The following is a 23,440-nucleotide window of genomic DNA, read 5'->3' as shown; positions in this document are numbered from 1 at the left end:
ACAGATGACCAGAGAGGCGAGAACAGGCATTGTGGGACACCTACTGGAGGCCCATCGCAGCGCTGTAATCGCCAGGGTGTCTACACTGGCACTGTGGCGCTGTACCCCCGGCGCAGACAGCTATACGCCTCTCGTTGGGGTGGTTTTTTTACAGCACTGAAACTGCACAGTTTCTGCGCACTAAGTGGCTTGGCAGTGTGTACGCCTCGGGAGTTACAACACAGAAAGCTTCTTTACTGCACAGAAACTTGCCAGTGTAGCCAGGCCTAACTTAATCATGTCATGAACCAAAGCAGTTGTGTCCTTGCCAGGATATTTGTTGTTAACAAGTTTACCATTTAATGGGAGGTTTCAGAGTAACAGCCGTGTTAGTCTGTATTCGTAAAAAGAAAAGGAGTACTTGTGGCACCTTAGAGACTAACCAGTTTATTTGAGCATGAGCTTTCGTGAGCTACAGCTCACTTCATCATTCCACAGACAGAAGTCTTTTATTTGATCTTTAAACACAAACCGCCCAACAGAAGTATTCCTGGGGGATATCTACTGAATGATGTCACATGCCAGAATAACTAATTGTGCATTTGCCAAAAAATTACATACTTGCCATGTGATTGTTTGCCATCCAGTGTTGTCACTTAACATGAGTCACACCAATGACATCATTTACCTGCTGCATAACTTGTGGGTTGCGTAATCAGTTGCCGAATAGGACTACCTACTGTTATTTTGGCCTGCTGCTTCACTGCTCTATGGCCAGACGAGGATGTCAGTATCTACAGTACCACAGCAAGAGGATGATGGGGCATTACCTGACAGTGGACATTCAAAGCAGTTTTCAGCTCCTAGAAGAATGTTGAAATAACTGTTGATCCAACCAAGTGGAGCTTTATCAAATGGTAATAAGTGGAGGTAAAGCACAGTAAGGACCTCCTTTGCTCTAAGAGTAAAGTGCATAACCAGTCATACACTGTGGCACCCTCTTCTTCTCTAGAAATCTGGAAACCGCTCAGTCTACCACTCCCCCTGCACCATGTGTCTGTTCTGTCTATTTAGATTGTAAACTCTTGCAGGGCCGGGATGTCTTTTTGTTCTCTTTGTACAGCACCTACCACAATGGGGTCTTGGTCCATGACTAGGGTTCCTAGGCACAATGGTAATACAAATAATAAATAATATTTTCCCATGTTTCCTGACAAGTAAATCACTTTTCCCAACTTCCTACAGTTCATTTTTGATCAACTAAAAACATACCATATGTGAATAGCATCTGTAGTGGCCTCCGTTGTGTTAAGAGCTATACAACACAATTCTAATGAGATATCTCTAGATGGCGGAGATGTGATAGTCTTCACATAGATGAAGGTGAAGCTAGTTGCCCATTATAAACCTGATTTTGAACCACTTGTTTACCTTTAATATCCATCTGAAAGTTTAGCTCAGGTTAGAATTTTTATAGAAAATTTGGGGAAAACTGGGCATGGTAAATTTGGGATTTGACCGTTCAAAACCATAAGTGGTTTACATCTCTCATACATATTCTTACATTTTTGATTTATCATAATTCCAAAATGTTTGGACTTCGAACTCTAAATTTGGTTTATTTTGGTTTTCTGCTCCCATACAACATTAGTGACTTTTGTTGGATTGAAGGGTATGATGTAGAGGACTTTAGTTATTAAAAAGCATTAAAGATTAAATGATTATTAAATATTATTAAAAAGATATAAAAAGTTTTTATTCCCAAATGCCATACTTAAAGGTTTTTTCTATAATGCCAGCTGTTTAGTTTTAACAGAAATAAAAAGATCAATAACTTGACACACAACTTATTTTAGTAACAGTTTTATTCCTTGATTTTCAGTGAAAATTAACTAGATAGATTTTTTTAAAATAAAAGCTTACATAGTTTGAACAAAATAAACCATGCAGATAAATGGGAGGAAAGCATTTTGTATTTCATATGGAAGAAGAGTGGAATCAGATAGATACAGTCCTATTGTCTGTAATTTGATGGAAACTCAGTACAAAAATCTTCTATAGATTCTGTTACATTCTATCTAGATTATGTGCCATGAAATTACTACGTTAAAAACAGAATTGGGGAAATTGCAACAGAAAAGGCAATTGAGTAAACATAATTTAATTCTATCTCAAAATGCAGACAAATTAGTAGAAAATAGTAACTGTTTCCAAAAATAATACTGCAGTGACAGTTATCGTCCCCCTCACTCCACAAACACAGGGCATGATCTGAGGAATAGTAAGCGTGAAAATGCAAAGGTTTATAAGAAAAGGAGTACTAGTGGCACCTTAGAGACTAACCAATTTATAAGGTTTATAAGAATGTTGTTCCTGTCAGGTAAGCACAGTAAAGAGATGGAAATCAGTTTGACTTTTTACAATGACTTATTAAGCAGTGCATTAAGAAATGGAGCCTAGATTTATTCATTTCAGTACAAACTGAACAACTTTAATGGTTCATGGTCTCTATTCTTTCATAACAAAACAATATTTTCAAACCCCGAGGAATGCTGAGAAGGGAAGAGAAGTAGAAAAATTGACAATTTAAAGTGAAGTTAGACTAAATGTATCTCAACCTCCATGGACTATGGACTTCTGGAATGCTATTGTGTTGGTGGCATAGAGTGTAAATTTCTTTTGTATGAAGATAGATATCAATTCTTAAATGTACATAGATATTCTGATGTTGAACATTTGATTTTTGAGGCTTTTTAAATTTTTGTTTTTAGTTTTTGTTTTTTAGCTCTAACCATTAAATACAGCAGTTATGTAAAAGTAAAAAGGAATGGGAGAAAATAGAAGACCACAGTCAATGTGTATGAGTATGATAACTAATAATGTTTTATTAACAGCATTTTTGCACGTGATTTATTGATAAGACTACAGCATAAAGCTACATTTAAAAAAAAGTTTTTGCATAGCCCTTAAAAATGTCACAACTTTGCCTTTGCAATTGGTTAACATTGCTGTGACATTTTAAAAAATGCTATGTATTAAATACAGGAAGTATCCAGGTAACACTGCAAATATGGATGCAAAAATGAGTTAATTCTCCCAAGCAACTGAAAGGTTTTTAAGAATGAGAACTGACATTAGGAATCCTGTAAATTTACAAAAAAACACATTGCCCAATGTAAATAGCCACAGTGTAGGGAAGGGATAGAAAAAGGGGCACATGGGAGGGGGGAATAGTGACTGTTAAGGGCAGTGGTTCTCAATCTATTTACCATTGTGGGCCACATCCAATACCACCTGTATGGCCCTGAGGATGTCACACGGGCCACATCTCTGTGTTGATTGGGCTGCAGCCAGCCCATGGGCCTCAGATTGAGAACCGCTTGTCAAGGGCATGGGAAATGGAGCCACCCGGGATGAACGTTTGAGTGGGATGGAAGAAGCTGTGCAAGGATGAGTATGGTCTGTGGGGTAGCAAGTCCATTCCTACTCAGCTAGCAGCCTCCATACAGACGCCTATTCTGGAGGAATTTGTAGTCATTCGAAAAGAGCTAAAGAAATTCTCAAAACACTTTAAAATGGAGTTAAGACTGCAGATATGCTTCACTAACTTAACAGAGGTAGGAAGCTTTACAACAACACTGTAGATTTTAAAAAGTGCTTTTTAAAAAGTTAACATATTAAAAACAAATAACAGCTGGGAAGTATAAAAGTGGACACTGAGCGGTCTTCAAATAGCCTTAATTCTGGCCAAGGTTACTACCCTGAAATCAGAAGTCAACCTTATTCATAAACTTCATAATTCCTCAACGCTACCAGTCCCATTATATGCTCTCAGTGACATTATAGAAGTTCTACAGTTTTGCCTATCAGAATTTACCATTAGTGAAACCACTGAATTATATGATTATGTATGGTGGATGTCTGCAACTTAATACAAACAGGATAAACTAGAAAGCCACTTTTCAAAGTTAAATAACTTAATGGTTTAAAAAGCTGTTTGCCACGCTTACTGCTTAATGTATTTCTGACATTTAGTCACAACAGAGAGCCAATCATCTGAAAGAAACAGGAAACACTACTTTTTAGATAAGTTTTTTTTAAATTAAGCATTATTTGTTGTGAAGAAAAATGCATTTCAACTGACTAGCTTCATGCCATGTTTCAGCCCCATGTGAACAAAAGCAGCTGTGTTGGAAATCCATGGGGAAAAAATGGTTTAGGCTGGAAATGGCAACTTGCCCTTAACGATAGCCGTGCTGTGGATGCATCACTAAAAGAAAAGGTCCAAAAGTTTTCAGGTGCACCTCAACTGCTGCCAGTTTAATGGAAGCAATCTGCCTTTCAGTTCTTGTAGGACAAGATTTGCTCGAGTGCTTTGCCTACTGCTAAAGCTTTCCCTTTGTGTATAATATGGATGATTTAGAAGAAGCTGTGTCAGCACTGATTTATACATTGACAGCTAAGGATAATAAGATATGGGCAAACATACAGCTCACCCTTTTACAGATTAACCTGCAGACTGCATTAGGCAAATTTGATGGCATTAAAAGATTTTGCCAATTTGTCTGGAAACAATTTCTCTTTTGTGTTGCGTCAAGGGTAACATTTCATGCCATTGTACTAATTTAAATGGCTTTGATAAATTGTTCCAGAGGTTAGAGAATAGTACTATAGATATATTTTGCCTCTTTAAAATAAAAAGGCTATTAACGTAATTGTTAAATGAAATTAATTAGTTAAAATCAGAAGAGTTCTTAGGAACATAGGTTTAAAGAAAAACACACTGCAGTACAAATATTGTGCCAAAATGATTAAAAAATGTGTTCAGGAAATTATATTTTGGTTTTAGTTTCTAGTAAACAGAAACACTGTTTCAGTACAGCTACAATAGTATAGTGTTTCTGTTTACTAGAAACGAAAAAAAAATACATATGAAACTTCAGAGGCAATGTAAAAGTTTCTATATTACAATGAAAAAAGATGTAATGATTTCTTATCCAAGTAAAGGGTTACCACAGGTTCACAAAAATCTCTGAAAGTGCTTTAGTAAAAGCCTTATTAGCTCTGATAGGTAGTATGTAATGAGAAACACAAGGGGTAAAGTTCATTTGTATTATGCTCATATTCTTAGTATTGTTCAGCTGTGTAGAAACGTGGATTTCGTATCTGAATGGTTGTTAATTTCAGAAAAGTGTGTATCTTTCTTTTTTCAGAGGAGTCATGTAGTATGTACTGTATTAATGTTTTGAGTTGAAAAAAGTAATATCCTTCAGAGAAACGTTTGTAAATTTTTTATAACTTAATACTTTAATATTAATAATGTATGGGATGGCATTGCTGAGTTTTATTTCCAGAATTCAAGTGCTCCTTTATTACATCCTATCTGCATATAATTACAAAGAACACAAACTATGCAAAAATCGTACACTGAACGTTATTGCAGAACAAATGCTAGATATATTTGGAGCAGAATTAAAGAATGTAACTAAGAAAATGTGTATGCCTAGGTCAATGTTGTTTCTTCATTTCGAACAATTCTAGAAGGAAACTGCCTTTGAAAAACTCTAAAAAGTGGTCTCTCTTGCTCATTCTTGCCAAGGATAGTGAAATTAACATGCAGCTGGTCTTCTCTGATAAATGGATTCTGTTAGGTCACTGAGGGGATGCATGTGACATTAAGTGATTTACAGTCCTTTACCTTAATGAAATTGTTTCAGTGAGATGACGCTGAGAGCTTTTAATGGATAGCTTTTCTTGATGTAATGAAATTGCATTCCTTTGGCATTTAATATAAGGTGCAGTTATTATTTACTGGAGCTTTCCCAGAGCTGCTGTTTTACGCAGACAGTTCAGAACAAAAAGAGATTTCAGTGGCAGCATCAAGGCCAGAATGGCGTGTGACATTCTTAAGCAGATGAGTGTATTTGTGAGAGCGTTTCAGTTACTGTGGCCTAGCTACACAGACCCTTTAGGAGGCTTTCTTACACAGCGTTCATCTCTTTTACCTATACCCTCGTAATCTGTTTAACAGGCAACTGGATTACAACCAGATCAGCTGTATTGAAGATGGGGCATTTAGGGCTCTACGCGACCTGGAAGTGCTGTAAGTACTGCTTGTATCTCTTACTTTTAACTGGAGCTCAGTATCTAGGGAGTACTAATGTAAAAGCTTATCTGCTAGCTGCAGCCTGGGAACAAAATGGTCTAGTGAAAAGATGTCTTAAAATAATCTACTGTGATGTGTTGTAGAATGGTAAATATATGTATAAAGACATATTAATTTGCTCACCCAGAAAAGCATTTCACAAAATAATCAGATGACATGTATTGTAAGAAAGAGACACTTCCTGAAAAAAAGTACTAATGCATCCATTTATTTTTGTGAAATATTTTTCATTGTTGAAGTGCTACACACTTTAATACTGCTTTTGTTATGTAATTTGTTGTAGATAACCTCTATCTGCCTGTTTATCTATCTATAGCAAAATGATAAATACATTGAATACATTTGTGATAACTGTTTTCATTAAGCTACTTTTTCAGTAAACAGAACCGTGATATCTGCTATGTAGCCTGTCCATTCATTATTAAATGCTTTACAACTGATTTTTTTTATACACAATGTATTTATGGCATTGATTGAAGGGTTGGGTTGCACGTTGCCTTGCTTACTTTTTTCTCATGTTGAAATTGCTGTCAAATGAGGATAAAGGTAACAAAATAATCTACAATGACCCTTGACCTGAAAATAGTGACTATGATGAGTAAAATGTCTAATTCCTAAAGAATTTGAGGCACAGGATACATTCTTTAAATATTTCCTCTGTCAATCAAAGTGTCACATTCCTTGGTTACTTTTATACATTTAAAGAAAGCAGGAGACTTTTTTCTCTATCAATAATAGTGCTTCTCTGGATGTCGTTTTAAATCACCCTGACTTCAAACGACTTGGAAACCCAACGCTAAATTAAATTGGTGGGGGGAGGGAGCTTTAAGTCTTAACTTAATTTTTGTTAGTAATTATGTAAAATCAAGAAGCTTTTCTGAGAACGCACATTATCTTTTTATGAATAGAATCCAAAGGATAAAATATGAGCAACTTAGGGGAAAGGTGGCAGTTATTCAGCAGCTATTGAGCTAATCTGTGATTACTATGAGTGGATAGCTGTGACTATTTGTTTTTAATTTTTAACATTTTATCACATTTCTTGGTTTTAAGTCATTAGAGTCAAGTAACCAGATAACTAAAATGTTGCTTTCTCTTTTTTAAAATGTGTTAAAATGTGCTGCTTATTTGATATTAACACATGTGACTTGTAAAGTGTATAAATGGGTGGTTTGTCAGCATACCTGATGTACTGTGTGATTTTTATCCGCACTTTCCAAGGAACTCACCTGTATCACAGGGTAACTTATATTTTCACAGTGCTGGTTAGGGCAGTTATCATGTTACCTTACTTTAAATATATAGCCTCCTTTAATAGTGCATTTTATATATGTCTAAAAGAAATGAATTTTGAATGTGTGTTTTAATTAAATCAAATATTATTAGTGCTGCTTTACTACCATTATTTTGACTGCTCAAATATGGTAAAAATTCCCATAGACTTCAATAGTCACAGAATCAAAACCATACAAATTATTAGTATTGCACCACAAAGGCAGGTATTTTGTGCCTGAATGAATGAATATATATATTATTATATTATATATATTTATTATATATATATATATATATATATAAAAATATATTATTATATATTATTACCATTAGTTAAATATGTAAATAAACGTAATCTTGAATTAAACCATTTGATATGACAAACAGTATTATAGAAGAACTTAAATTACAAACAAGATTGAGACAAATATGTTGACTGGAACTCTAAATTGCACCTTCACAGCAGCCATATTGTCTAATAAATAAATAAAAGTTTAAAAAAAAAAGAAGACAACAACGACATTCAGGTCAGTCAATAGCAATAGTACACTGAATAATTAGCAACGCTAAATATATTGGTTTTGCATTTGATTGGATTTATTCTGTCTGTATTAATACTGTGCATGGAATGTGTATCTTCTGTCAACATACAAGTGTATAATAGAGCCTCTAGTATGTCCTGTACCCTGATTCAATCATGTTTTAAAATTTTTTGCTAAAGTGACAGGTCTTGTACAGTTCTAAAAAAAAATAACTTTCCACCATTGAAATACTTTGGTAACATTGAGGCGGTTCAGAGGTTATTATAATTAAAGGGATGCAATCAACATGAAATCTAGACAATTTAAAAGAAGAGTTGAAAGTAGTTTCAGGTATTACTACTGGCAGTGAATCCTCCAGAAAATTTCTATGGCTTTCAAATTTCCTATTTTTTAAAATGTTTTTCTTTCCGCTGTAGCTGTGTGACTGAAGCAAATGGGGGAAACTGACTATGCAGGCGTGATCCTGGCAATTCACACAATGCTGTTAAGTTCAAAGAGTAAACAAACTGCTAAAATAGAAACAGAATTTTGGGGGTTATGTGTAACAGGAGGTGAAAATATTTCAGATAGAAGTATGATTTTTTTTTAAGTTGGCAGTGTCCCTTTAATGAAAGCCACAGATTTGGTTTATTAGATGGAATTGTTTATGGTCTAATCCATTAAGTTACTACTAGCTACTATTTTGCTGTACTCCAGCAAATAAATCCATAGAATTAAATTGGTGCAACATAAGGGGAATACAAGAATGGTCAAAGAAAGAAATAATTAGTTAAATAACCAAACACCAGAAATATAATAAAGTGTTTATAAAATCTGTCCTATTTAAGTAGTATCAGAACTACATAAATGCTCACTGGTTTGCATTTTCTGTTTTAAAAAGGTGTACCTTGGAAGTCATCCATTAATAAGTCATGCAGGGAGACTCATAGGAACTGTATATTTTTCATTTGGACATTGTGACAGAGAGTCATATAAAGACCTAACAGTGATCATATCACCATTTTAGACCCTTTTCTGGCAGTCTCATCTTTGCACTAGCCCTATGCAAAATGTCACTTTTTTCAAGTCGGACACATGTCCTTATCTTTTTTTCCTTTCTTCCTGATTCTACTCCTCTTTGGTTTCTGTACCCCTCAGGGCACACAGAGGAGTTCCCTTGTGTGTGGGTGAAGAGAACAGAACAGAAATCAGTAAGCACAGTGAGGTAAATTTGCAACACATTGCACCAAAAATTAACTCACACAGCTACCATTAAAGCTAACTGGAGGTGCTCAACCTGATTCCATTCATGGTGCTGGCAATTTACCCATGTGTGTTTCAGAAGTACTTTGTACTTTTAATGCAAAAATCTTGAGAAACAAGCATAAATTATGCAAATGATGCTTTCATGTTTTAAAAAAATACAACTGAAACACTTGCTTTTTTCAAGAAGGAGCGCAAAGATTTAGCCAATGGAATTCTCAGTCCATTAGAATTGATTAGTAAAGCGCAAAATAACATTTTGAAAATGTACTTCATGCTGTTCAAATGCAAGTTGTAAGACAAAAGTATGGGGGAATATTAACTCTTTAAATCATATTGCTCTCTTCCTTGTTCTGGAGTCAAGCTTGTCTTCTTTTTATATCAAACCAAATGTAATAATTAAATGAAAGATATTTCATAAAGTTTTCATACATTATTACTCGTTATCTTTGCAATTAATGTATGCTAAGACAGCTCTTTGCTAACCAAGTATTTATTTACTTAGATTTATTCACTGTGCCTGTGCCAAGTTGTAAGCACATTGCACAACATACATAGAACTATTCTGGTAAAATATTAAGGCTCCCAAGAGGTCCATACCTTATACAGAACAAGCCACCTAAAATCATCATGCAACTCTCCATGGCAACTACCAACCCCATCTCCCACAGAGCCTCAGTAAGCCCTCGGGTCATCCTTCCCAGGAAAACCTGGGCCAGGTGGATCTTGCAGCATGTCTTCAAAGTCATCACATCTGGGTCCTGAGGAACCAGAGAGTGAATTGAATTCCAGAACCAGGGATCCCTCCCTGAGAATGTCCTGCCACCAGCTGTCTCCTGCTTTATACTAGGATGGCATTCCCACCTTTAATACCTCAGATGATCTCAACATGTGCAATGACTGGACAGGGAGACAGCCTCTCAGGTAGCTAGGGTTTGAATCACTTGGGACATAAGGGTCAAATGCCAACACTTCATCTGGAATCCATTGGCAGCCAAGGTGGCTCACATGGTGTAAACGCACAGGTGTAAACACTCTTTTCCTGAAATCCCGATTTTAAAGAGCAGGCCCCGACACTGTGCACTAGCTGTATTTTCTGCAAAATCATAACAAATTTGTATCTCAAGTAATACCATCCGATTTTCTTCGTAAATTTTTGGACAATATCTGGAATCCTGATAACTACAGCATGCTAAGTTGAATCTTTTTGTGTTTTGCAGCACTCTCAACAATAACAACATCACTCGACTTTCAGTGGCAAGTTTCAACCACATGCCCAAACTCAGAACCTTGTAAGTAGTCCTGATGACAGTAGCTGTCTGTTCTGTTAATCTAGTGTGTTCACCACTTCTCTATTTCTACACAAGTTTTGCTAGTGGTTCTGAAAAGGCATCAAGATGGATTTGTGGGCAAGAAAGGGGAAAAGTGCAACTCAACGATCTCTAGATTGAGATCCACTCCAGCAGCATAACGGCACTATGTGAGTCAGTTGCAGAGGGATCTTCGAGGTGAAATTAACAAACCCCCCAAGCCAAGGGCAGTAAGTGAGACCCATGAACTAGTCAGTTATGCAGGCTGTTGGGGCCACTGGATCCACAGAAATGCAGCTGCCATGGCCATTTCTCTATCCTGCCACAAATTGCAGCAATGCTCTCCACACCATACATGAGTTTCACCATCTAGAGAAGAAGGTGGAGACTATTCTGCACATTATAAGTATATCTAAAAATAGGTGCTTTTGAAAGTGAACAAAATTGTTTTACTTTGAGCTATTCAATAGGTCACATTTCATTTAAGAATATGGAAGAATCTTTGATTGGCTGTCAGATGTGATAAATGGGAAATCTTTATGCGTTTATGACTGCACTGCTAGCAGACCTAATTAAACGAAACTGGCTCTCCAACATTCTTTGTAGCAAAAAATTATAGCATCAACTGGTAGTGCTGTTTTAATTAAGGTTGTGTCAGCATTTACATTAAGGCCCCAATTTTTAGCAGTTACGACTGAAACATAAGCATATGCTTCAGGCTACTAAAATGAAACAAAGAAACTGTTCATGCAAGTTCTAGCCTTTTTTAAATTTATGCAAAAACTAAGGATTGCCTTTTTTAAAACATGCAATTGTTTTTAAGTAATAATAATAATAATTATTTATTATTAATAATATAATATTTCAGGGCTTAATCCTGAGCTTCCTCTCCAGGCAGAACTCCCAATGGAAGTGAAAGATGAGCAAAATTGAAAGTAAATGGGATGCTTGCTTGAAAACAAAAAAAGGTCAATATAGGCCCATGGATAGTAATTGTATAACCCAAAATGGCCTTGATTTCATTTATTTTTATTTATTTTATTCTTTTATATGGAGGCCATTTTGGAAATCAATGGGCGTAGTCACCTGTGTAAAGTTACTCAAGTATTTTTTAGTATACTTTAGTCACCTGTGTAAAGTATACTCAAGATCAGGTCCTAGGTTCGTCCAGTGGTTCTTAAACTGTGTGGTCCATGGACTGCAAGTGGTCCGTGTTGTATTTATAATGTATTCTGACTGTGCACCTAGGGTTGCCAGGCATCTGGTTTTTGACCAGGTTTAGGGTGCAGGCGCTTACCTCATGAGGCTCCTGGTCGGCGGCTCGGCAGGGCTAAGGCAGGCTCCCTGCCTGCCCTGGCTTCACGCAGTTGCCTGAAGTGGCCAGCATGTCCCTGCGGCCCCTAGGTGGAGGGGCAATCAGGGAAGCTCTGTGTGCTGCCTCTGCTCCCCGGTGCCGGCTCCGCAGCTCCAATTGGTCGGGAACCGTGGCCAGTGGGCACTGCAGGTGCGGCGCCTGTGAGCACGGGCAGCACGCAGAGTGGCCTGGCATATCCGCCTAGGGGGAGCAGGACATGTTGGCTGCTTCCAGGAGCCGCATGGAGCTCGGGTAGGCAGGGAGCCTGCTTTAGCCCCGCTGCACTGCTGACCGGGAGACGCCTAAGGTAAGCGCCTGAACTCCCTCCCGCACCCCAACCCTATGCCCCAGGTTGGAACCCCCTCGCGCACCCTAACTCTCTCCCACAGTCTGCACACTACCCTCCTGCCCCAGCCCTGAGCCCCCTCCTTCACCTCAAACCCCTCATCCCTGGCCTCACCCCAGAGTCCACACCCCAGCTGGAGCCCTTTCCCACACCCCAATCTCCTGTTCCAGAACTGAGCCCCCTCCCACACCCAAACTCCCTCCTGGAGCCCGCACTCTGCACCCCAACTCCCTGCCCCAGCCCTGAAGCCCCCTCCTGCACCCCAAACCTCTCATCCCTGGTCCCACCCCAGACCCTGCATCCCCTCTGGCACTCCAACCCCCTGTCCCAGCCCTGAGCACCTTCCCTCACTCCGAACCCCTCGGGTCCAGTCTGGAGCCCTCTCCTGCACCCCTAATCTCCAACCCCACCCCAGAGCCCACACCCCCAGCCAGAGCCCTCTTCTACTCTCACACCCCCAGCCAGAGCCCTCACCCCCCCCCAAACTCCTGCCCAACCCCGTGAAAGTAAGTGAGGGTGGGGGAGAGCGAGCGATGGAGGGAGGGGGAATGGAGTGAATGCGGGCAGGGCCTCAGAGAAGGGGCAGGGCAGGGAAGGGGTGTTCGGTTTTGTGCACTTAGAAAGTTGGCAACCCTATGGACAGCTGAAGGCATAAGTGTGTATTGGTTTAATAAATACCTCACTATATATATTTACTTAAACTTTATTTCAACTCCTTAAGTACAAGTAGCATTTAGGCAATAGAGTATAAGAGTGATTTTAGTCTTTTGCAAACTTGCATAAAGATTTTTGTGGGATGGTTCATCTTAAAATTTATTATAAAAACAAAAGAAAATCAACATGGAATGTCCTCCATCATAACTGTGACATTTAGCTGTAACAATAAATAGCCAGAGGACAATTCAAAAGAGAGATTTGTCACTCTAATCCCACTTACACTGATAATACACGTGTAACTGCATTGCCTTCAATGGCGTTACTGTTGGGTTTGCACTGATGTAAGCGAGTGCAGAATCAGACACTATGTCCTTACCCAGTGGTGGCTATGTATTGTTTGTATCATATTGTATGCTGTATCTCTCTGCTACAATACCCACACATCATAAAAATAGTTAAGGAAAGTACATCAGTTTTAACTTTAATTGTTAGTCCTCTGTGAATGGAAATAAGAATCAATTAAATCATCTTGCTTTTGTTGGCTGTTTCCACAGCCTTGATGTTACTTAAATGGGTTTTTATTGGGTTAATTAGCTTTCTCTGCTGAGTTCTATTTTTTTAATATCCATTACAATTATTTGCTTAGAACTGAGCACATTAGCTAAAAAGGACTAAAATGATATTACTCTGTTATGGATGATTCTCGGAGTAAGGTATGATTTATAGATTTGAATGTCCTTTTCTTTAGTTTGAAAAAAACATAAAATCCAGGCTGAAGTAATTTACCTAATTTAGTGAATACATTTGTCTGATATTTTATCAATGGCAAAGTGCTTTTTGGCACTTGGCAAGGAGCCATGATCTTTTGTAGGTCTCTGCCAACAGAGAGGCAACTTACTTAATTCCTTCACTCACTGCCATTTGGTCTTTTAATTTCAGGCATTGCTTTGAATATGGGTCCCTACGAGCCAAAAGCAGCTAATCCCCTTTTCTGTGATTAAACAAAAGGAGAGAAAATCAGGAAGGGATGTGAAAGAAGGTGTTTTATATTGCATTATTATTCTGTCTTGTTCAGCAGCAAAATGAATATGACCTGCTAAAAGGATTTTGCAAGTAGTTTCTATAGAGACTAATAACAGCCAGACTTACTGATATCTCTAATTGGAAGCCAAATCTTCTATTAACTTTTTTTTGTTGTCAGTATATTACTGTAATAAACCAGTTTTCTTTAGACTTTTTTGATTTATTGGCCTTCTGTACAGAGCTAAGCTAAATAATTCAAAAGTTGTTTTCAAACTCTGGTGTATTTGCGTTTCTCTTTTAGGAGAGAGGGAAGAAACTGTAGATACTCAATTTTGTGATAGCAAACCTAGTTTCTTATTAAACTAATCAGACCAACCTAAAAAGTAGCCTTTTTGCTACTTAAATGTTAATAAATAAAGCTACATGAGTCTCCAGCTTCAAATGAAAAATTTAAAAGATCGATTCCTCATTAAGGACTTCTTATTAGTAAATCTTCCAGATCTGTAAAACTCTGTCACTCAGGTTTTTTGCTAATTTAAACATATTGACTTGTTTCCTCTCATTCAGTCGACTTCACTCCAATAACCTCTACTGTGATTGCCACCTGGCCTGGCTATCTGATTGGCTGCGGCAGCGACCCCGAGTTGGCCTGTACACACAGTGTATGGGCCCATCCCACCTGAGGGGACACAATGTAGCAGAGGTTCAAAAACGAGAATTTGTCTGCAGTGGTAAGGGAAACAAATTCTGCAACAGAGCTCTGATTTAATGCATGTTTAACACCAGTTTAACAGAGATTGTAATGATATGCGCTGTATGCTGTTTCTAGCTCTACAGAATTTAAACAACTTCTTTGAAAACCTGTTCAGGTATTTTGGCAATATACATGGGTCTAATGTGGGTAACTGTGTTCCTATGTACTTTATGTAAATGATTCATATATATACATTCACACACACAAAATACATAGAAACACTATATACACTATATGCATACCTTTCTAAAAACAAATTTCTGGTGATGGGTGGCTATGAAAATGAAATCTAAATGTACATTTTGAGACCATCAGGAAGCTTTCTATATGGAATGACTCTCTGTTCTTTTTAATTTACAGGCTCTTTTTTCCCTACTTCAGTATTTTCCACAGTTTTCATAAACTCCCCCACTCCCAAAAGAACCTCTTTTGGAATACTATTTGTATGCTTTAGCAACTCTGGTTGTTTTCTGAAGTGAAATAATGAAATGACTAACAGTTCAGTACTAACCACTTTTTCTTTATTCATTTTTTCCCCTTTATTCATAGATGAGGAAGAAGGCAAGTTCATGTTTCTTTTTTTAATAGTTTTAGACTTGGATTGAAAAATATCTGTAAACTTTAGTTAATGTTTCTGGTTCCCCAAATTCTTAAGAACAATAGCATATGTACAACTGTATCTGCAGTATTTAGGCCTTGATCTGCAAGGTTTACCATGCAGGCAGACCTTTGTGTCCAGCAGAGCCCCATTGATGACGACAGAACACCACACAAGCACCAGGATCCATCCACACAAAGCCTGTAGGACTAAGGCTTAATGAGTGCATTGCTAACTTGAGTATAATGCCTCCTTGCTCCACAAATTCTGCCTTTGGGTGCATGTGCAGGGATCCCAGTGGAACCCTGTTCGTACACCTGAGAATTTGTCTTTAAGTGGATATATGTGAACATTCCCATTGTACATCCCTATTTTGGGGGGTTTATTGCACCTTGATATACATGTCTTAGCCCTGGATCAATTTATTTTTATTTAATAAAATCAATTTGAATATTTTTTTACATTAGGAGTGTAACAACAGTAGCATAGGTATATTAGTTTTCGTTGCCTGTTTGCTCTCTTGTAACTCCAGAATAAAGCTGAAATTTAGATATTGTAAACTGCTATCTCAGAAGGCAAGTCTTTTTTGTTAGTGTAATTTTAAAAATGGATCAGTTAAAGTCTGAAATACTGAACATGCAGAGCAATTAGTTTGTAACTGCGAGTAGAGCAACTTTCTAGGTGAAAATATGACATTAGAGAATAGAGAAGGACATGTTGGTCTTAAAGTCATGATTCCAAAGTGGGCCATCAAATTATTTTCTTTGGGTTGCAAAATTTTCCCCAACTTTCAAAAACAAAAACAAAAAAACCTCCCCAGTTTCTCACCCTCCTGAGCAAGAGTTAAAACTGTAAATCTGAATTTTCTCTTCCATGCTCTTCAAGTTAGTTCAACATTTAGGTATTATTGAGATTAATTAATGTAACTCAAAGTAACTGATTTTGTAGCCATGTTTATTCTAAGAGCTCTGTCTGTTATTTTGTAAGGAAGGGAGAAATAGGATTGTTCACTGTTGGAATTATCTAGAATTCTTCTATTTGACTATTCTGCAGTTTTAGAAGAAGCAATTTGTTTTCTGTTCCAGGTCATCAGTCTTTTATGGCTCCTTCCTGCAGCGTCTTGCATTGTCCTACTGCATGTACCTGTAGTAACAACATTGTTGACTGTCGTGGGAAAGGCCTTACTGAGATCCCAACCAATCTTCCAGAGACTATTACTGAAATGTAGGTTATCTTGCTTTTTTGCCATTAACTTGCAGAAATGTAGTGTTCCCTCTATCTACTTACATTTATTTGCTGTGGTAAGTAATATACTGTAAGGGAAGAGTGTTTTGGAATGTACCAGAAATAGTAATATTTGGTGTATAGGAAACCATTTGTTATAGTCCTGTATTTTCAGTTATAGGTTCATTACAGGGACACTAGTCACAAACTGTTTTTAAGGTTGCAATCAGAATGGTCTTAAGATGGAGTATAAATGATGTGTTTTCTACACTTAAGTGGCCTTTCAACACAGACAACACACCACAACCTTACCTTTGCCTCGTTGGGTGCCTTCCTTCAGTCATCCCTTTTAACAAACCATCTATTCCCAGTGCAATAAATCACTACACCAAATATCCACAGCCAGTTGTGCTGGGAATAGGTAGCTGGTAAAGGAGTATCCTCAAAAGGGCGAATTTAGAGGGCAGATTTAAGGTAGAGGAATGTGGTCTGTGTTGTAGTTGTAGTAGCGATAAAAGATGTGCCTGTGGAGGAGGAGTAGATAGTATGTACTGTTAAGGTGGCTTAACTTTTCATATGTTATAAAGGATGAGGATTTTTGAAATATAAAACTACTTCTAATATCAGAATTTGGTTTGTATAAAATACAAAACTTAATTCAGTTGGCTGACACAGAGTCATCATAGAATCATAGAATATCAGGGTTGGAAGGGACCTCAGGAGGTCATCTAGTCCAACCCCCTGCTCAAAGCAGGACCAATCCCCAACTAAATCATCCCAGCCAGGACTTTGTGAAGCCTGACCTTAAAAACCTCTAAGGAAGGAGATTCTACCACCTCCCCAGGTAACGCATTCCAGTGCTTCACCACCCTTCTAGTGAAAACGTTTTTCCTAATATCCATCCTAAACCTCCCCCACCCCAACTTGAGACCATTACTCCTTGTTCTGTCATCTGATACCACTGAGAACAATCTAGGTCCATCCTCTTTGGAACCCCCTTTCAGGTAGTTGAAAGCAGCTATCTAATCTCCCCTCATTCTTCTCTTCTGCGGACTAAACAATCCCAGTTCCCTCAGCCTCTCCTCATAAGTCATGTGTACCAGTCCCCTAATCATTTTTGTTGCCCTCCGCTGGACGCTTTCCAATTTTTCCACATCCTTCTTGTAGTGTGGGGCCCAAAACTGGACACAGTACTCCAGATGAGGCCTCACCAATGTCAAATAGAGGGGAACGATCACATCCCTCCATCTGCTGGCAGTGTCCCTACTTATACAGCCCAAAATGCTGTTACCTTTCTTGGCAACAAGGGCACGCTGTTGACTCATATCTAGCTTCTCATCCACTGTAACCCTTAGATCCTTTTCTGCAGAACTGCTGCCTAGCCATTCAGTCCCTAGTCTGTAGCGGTGCATAGGATTCTTCCGTCCTAAGTGCAGAACTCTGCACTTGTCTTTGTTGAACCTCATCAGATTTCTTTTGGCCCAATCCTCTAATTTGTCTAGGTCCCTCTGTATCCTATCCCTACCCTCCAGCGTATTTACCACTCCTCCCAGTTTAGTGACATCTGCAAGCTTGTTGAGGGTGCAGTCCACGCCATCCTCCAGATCATTAATTAAAATATTGAACAAAAGGGTCCCCAGGACCAACCCTTGGGGCACTCAGATTGATACCTGCTGCCAACTAGACATGGAGCCATTGATCACTACTCTTTGAGCCCAACAATCTAGCCAGCTTTCTGTCCACCTTATAGTCCATTCATCCAGCCCATACTTCTTTTACTTCCTGGCAAGAATACTGTGGCAGACTGTATCAAAAGTTTTGCTAAAGTCAAGGAATAACATGTCCACTGCTTTCCCCTCATCCACAGAGCCAGTTCTCTCGTCATAGAAGGCAATTAGATTAGTCAGGCATGACATGCCCTTGGTGAATCCATGCTGACTGTTCCTGATCACTTTCCTCTCCTCGAAGTGCTTCAGAATTGATTCCTTGAGGAACTGCTCCATGATTTTTCCAGGGACTGAGGTTAGGCTGACTGGCCTGTAGTTCCCAGGATCCTCCTCCTTCCCTTTTTTAAAGATGGGCACTACACTAGCCTTTTTCCAGTCATCCAGGACCTCCCCGATTGCCATGAGTTTTCAAAGATAATGGCTAATGGCTCTGAAATCACATCCGCCAACTCCTTTAGCATCCTCAGAAGCAGCGCATCTGGCCCCATGGACTTGTGCTCATCCAGCTTTTCTAAATAGTCCCGAACCACTTCGTTCTCCACAGAGGGCTGGTCACCTCCTCCCCATGCTGTGCTGCCCAGTGCAGTAGTCTGGGAGCTGACCTTGTTCGTGAAGACAGAGGCAATAAAAGCATTGAGTACATTAGCTTTTTCCACATCCTCTGTCACTAGGTTGCCTCCCTCATTCAGTAAGGGGCCCACACTTTCCTTGACTTTCTTCTTGTTAGGTCAAATGACCTAAAATAGTTTTGTTGTATTGCTCTACTGGCAAAACAGTTGTTCTTGCAAAAACTATTAACAGGTTATCCAATAACTAAAACAGAGCCACCAGACTCCATGATTTAAAATAGAAAAGCCACAGCAGAGGGTTACTTTCCGGGTGCAGTACTTTTCCAGTAAGACCCTGTATAGGAAGTGAGATTTTAAAATGTATTCTACACTGCATAGAAGAATGTACTTCTGATGTTTTCCACACATATCAGTAGAAGAAATATTTTTTAATTCTCCTTCAAGTTCATGTGCATGTGCACATGTGCATTCCACTCTTGGTATCTGTGCGTCCAGTGCGTAGCCATTAGTATAAGTGGAATGGAGATGTGCAACGCATCTTGAAGAACAGCAGTTACTGAACAGGTTAGTATCTTCTTCTTTTTTTCATAAAAAGAGGAAAACTCATATGAAAAGAATATGAATTATTATAAACATATACTTGTTAACAATACAAGTTATTTTCTTTCAGAAGTATTAAAAAGAGAAGGTGAAAGATATACAAGATAAGGGAACCACCTTCAATTTTGAGGGGGGTTTCACAAGTAAAAATAGTTGTGAACGCTCTCAGAAACAGGACACCCACAGATTTGTTTAACTAAGCTCTGAGTAAAAATAATTTTTTAAAAAAGTGTTTACAGCAAATAGGTGGAGCAGAAACTACTGAGGCAATTTACATTGACCTTTATCCAACATGCATTGCTGCTGCAGTAAAAGTAACTGAATTTGCAGCACTCTCTGCAAGAAAAATATTTTTCAGTGTGTTCAAAATTATTTATACAGAAATATTTAGTTGAGTGGGACCTCACAGGAAGGAACAATCAATTGCACACATACAAAGTGTGTGGGGCGGGAGGGATAGCTCATTGGTTTGAGCATTGGTCTGCTAAACCCAGGGTTGTGAGTTCAGTCCTTGAGGGGGCCATTTGGGATCTGGGGCAAAAATTGGCGATTGGTCCAGCTTTGAGCAGGGGGTTGGACTAGGTGGCCTCCTCATATCCTTTCCAACTCTGGGATTCTATGATCTCTGATTTTCTAAAGTAGGAAATAACTGCCTTGGAAAGAGTACTGCGGAAAGGGATCTGGGGGTCATAGTGGAGCACAAGCTAAATATGAGTCAACAGTGTAACGCTGTTGCAAAAAAAGCGAAAATCATTCTGGGATGTATGAGCAGGAGTGTTGTAAGCAAGACATGAGAAGTAATTCTTCCACTCTACTCCACTCTGATTAGTCCTCAACTGGAGTATTGTGTCTAGTTCTGGGCACCACATTTCAGGAAGAAGATCAAGGTGGGCCATTTCCAGCACAAATCCAGGTTTTCTCACCCCCCCCCCCCCCACACACACAAACCCGCCCTCCTGCTGGTAATAGCTTATCTAAAGTGACCACTCTTCTTACAATGTGTCTGATAATCAAGGTGGGCCATTTCCAGCACAAATCTAGGATTTAACAAGAACGTCTGGGGGGGGGGGGGGCGGTAGGAAAAAACAAGGGGAAATAGGTTACCTTGCATAATGACTTAGCCACTCCCAGTCTCTATTCAAGCCTAAGTTAATTGTATCCAATTTGCAAATAAATTCCAATTCAACAGTTTCTCACAGGAGTCTGGATTTGAAGTTTTTTATTTGCAATATCACAACTTTCATGTCTGTAATCGCGTGCCCAGAGAGATTGAAGTGTTCTCCGACTGGTTTATGAATGTTATAAACCAGGATTTGTGCTGGAAATGGCCCACCTTGATTATCATACACATTGTAAGGAGAGTGATCACTTTAGATAAGCTATTACCAGCAGGAGAGTGGGGTGGGGGGAGGTATTTTTTCATGCCTTGTGTGTATAAAAAGATCTTCTACACTTTCCACAGTATGCATCCGATGAAGTGAGCTGTAGCTCACGAAAGCTTATGCTCAAATAAATTGGTTTGTCTCTAAGGTGCCACAAGTATCCTTTTCTTTTTGCGAATACAGACTAACACGGCTGTTACTCTGAAACCTGACATTTCAGGAAGGATAGTGGATAAATTGGAGAGAGTCCAGAGAAGAGCAACAAAAATGATTAAAGGTCTAGAAAACATGACTTATGAGAGCAGATTGAAAAAATTGGGTTTGTTTAGTCTGGAAAAGAGAAAACAGAGAGGGGACATGATAACAGTTTTCAAGTACATAAAAGGTTGTTACAAAGAGGGGGAAGAGAAAAAAAATTCCTTAACCTCTGAGGATAGGACAAGAAGCAATGGGCTTAAATTGCAGCAAGGGAGGTTTAGGATGGACATTAGGAAAAAAATTCCTAGCTGTCATGGTGGTTAAGCACTGGAATAAATTGCATAGGGAGGTTGTGGAATCTCCATCATTGGAGATTTTTAAGAGCAACTTAGACAAACATCTGTCAATAATGGTGCAGATAATACTTAGTCCTGCCATGAATGCAGGGGACTGGACTAGATGACCTCTCGAGGTCCCTTCCAGTTCTATGATTCTATGAGCAATGAATGCCCTCAGCTAATAGCACTGGGTATTGGATCCCACTGTCAACATTTTCCATTTTGAAAGTCATGTCTGGACAGCCTACATTTATACCCATACATTTATACCCATACTGTCAGGGAGGAGAGAGGGGGAAGAGAAGTGAGCTGGTTCCACCCATAATTCCCCTTGATCTAGCTTGTGGCCCAGCAGCCCTGTCCATCCTCCATTCTGGGGGCAACACATGGGGCAGGAGGGGGAAGAGAGAGACCTGGGCTGGGCTCCATTCCTACCCCACACCCCCCAGCTAACCTGTGGACCCAGCACATAGTTTTTTGGTATATATATATATTATCAATTTTATATATATTTATATATAAAATTGATAATATATTTAACCATGATTCTAGTATGTAGTCTTGTAACATCCCAGTATTAACCTTTTCCCACAATGAAAAGTGATCCTTTATTCAGGGGTGAAAGTGGGCCAGTACGGTGTACTGGTAGGAAGCCGGCACCAGCCCATACGCACTGCTTTAACATCGCTGCCCCTTTTGCCTTCCGCCCCCCCAAAGCAGCCGACGGATGGGGAGGGGTAGCTTCCCTGGGGATGGCAATTTAAAAGATCCCTGGGCTCCTGTCCACCGCCGCCGCTACTGTGGCAGTGGCCAGATCCCCGGACCCTTTTAAATTGCTGCCGGAGCCATGGGCAGCAGGGGCCAGGCAGCGCAGATGGGCTAGCTGAGGGGGGCTGACCCCTCAGCCCCACCCCTTCTGCTCGAGGCCCCACTCCTCCTGCCTGAGGCCCCGCCCCTTCCGGGGGCCAGAGCCAGCCCCCATACCAGTAAGAATTTAATACTGCTTTCACCCCTGCCTTTATTCATATATTTTCTTAGCCAGTTTCAGATCCATGCCATGACTTTACTCTTTGCCCAGTGACTGCTTAGTTATTAGAGGCTTGTAAGGCTCTTTTAAGGGACATGGGCTTTTTGAAAATCCAAATAAATTACAGCAAATGATTCTTTCTTCACCATTATTTTATTGTCTCACTGAAAGAAATCCGTTAAATTAGATTATTTACATTCACAGCTTTGCTGTTGTTTTTGTCTGTATTTCATCATGTTCCTCTAGGTGTTTTTATAATTCTGTTTTTAATTATTGTTTCAACCAGTATCCTCCTTACACACTTTTTTGAACTGAGGGAGTTTGTAGGCCAGTAAGTCCATGTTTATCGGGGCACATTTGGCAGCATGGGAGATAAGATAGAAAGTTCAGGCTACAAGACTCCTGGGTGGTTGAGAAGACTTGTTTGTGAAGAAATCATATGACATTTGTGTATCCAGTGTAATTGCCAAGCCCAGTTTGGTGGCCTGCATTAATATCACTGAAATTATTTTATTTATTCTTTAACATGCATAGATGCAGTGAACAATTTAAGTAAACACTTGAAATTCTAGGTCCTGATTAAACTTGTCAAATAACATAAAGATAAGTAGCTTTAAAGAAATTATTCCAATAAGAGCATCCCTGATGTTTTTGAGTTAAATTATAAACTGAGATTTAATAACACTAAGATTTTATTTTTCTTATTTATAATATACATGGATAAGGCACTGGGTTGGGACCCAGCAGAGCTGGATTCTATTCCCAGCTCTGCCACTGGCCTTCTGTTTGGGCAAGTCCCTTTTCCTCTCTAAACCTCAATTTCCTCATCTGCAAAATGGGGATAGTGATACTGACCTTTATAAAGTACTTGCAGATCTACTGATGAAAAGCACTATATAAGAGCTAGGTATTATTATTATTGTTGTTATTTATTATGTTTGTATCTACCTTGTTTTATATAATCAGATGACATAGTTTTAACATACTACCATGTAAATTCCACACTGACACTTTTACATTTATTTCCAAGGGCATGCTAAATTAATCTGTTACCTAAATACTGAAAAGAACTTTCGATAGAATACTAAACTGAATATTTGAAACTGGCAGCCCTAAATCTGTATAATTT

At 39.0% G+C, this 23,440-nt stretch overlaps 1 protein-coding gene across 10 annotated transcripts in view; it reads left to right on the top strand.

The window, feature by feature from the left end:
- SLIT2 (slit guidance ligand 2) overlaps positions 1-23,440 on the top strand; it is a 411,548-nt gene that overhangs the window by 258,747 nt on the left and 129,361 nt on the right. For 7 of the 10 annotated variants that reach the window (XM_043544596.1, XM_043544594.1, XM_043544590.1 and 4 more), the window contains exons 6-10: positions 6,011-6,082; positions 10,425-10,496; positions 14,462-14,625; positions 15,198-15,209; positions 16,332-16,470. In XM_043544596.1, coding sequence (XP_043400531.1) covers positions 6,011-6,082; positions 10,425-10,496; positions 14,462-14,625; positions 15,198-15,209; positions 16,332-16,470 — 459 coding nt within the window. The remainder of the gene's footprint in view (positions 1-6,010; positions 6,083-10,424; positions 10,497-14,461; positions 14,626-15,197; positions 15,210-16,331; positions 16,471-23,440) is intronic. The other 3 variants (XM_043544595.1, XM_027832060.3, XM_037897998.2) reach the window with 1 other exon arrangement.

This window comes from Chelonia mydas, chromosome 4 (genome assembly GCF_015237465.2).
Source record: "Chelonia mydas isolate rCheMyd1 chromosome 4, rCheMyd1.pri.v2, whole genome shotgun sequence".
In the NCBI taxonomy this organism is placed as follows: domain Eukaryota; kingdom Metazoa; phylum Chordata; order Testudines; family Cheloniidae; genus Chelonia; species Chelonia mydas.
The sequence above is the reverse complement of the archived record's forward strand: the minus strand, read 5'-3'. Positions and strand labels throughout refer to the sequence as shown.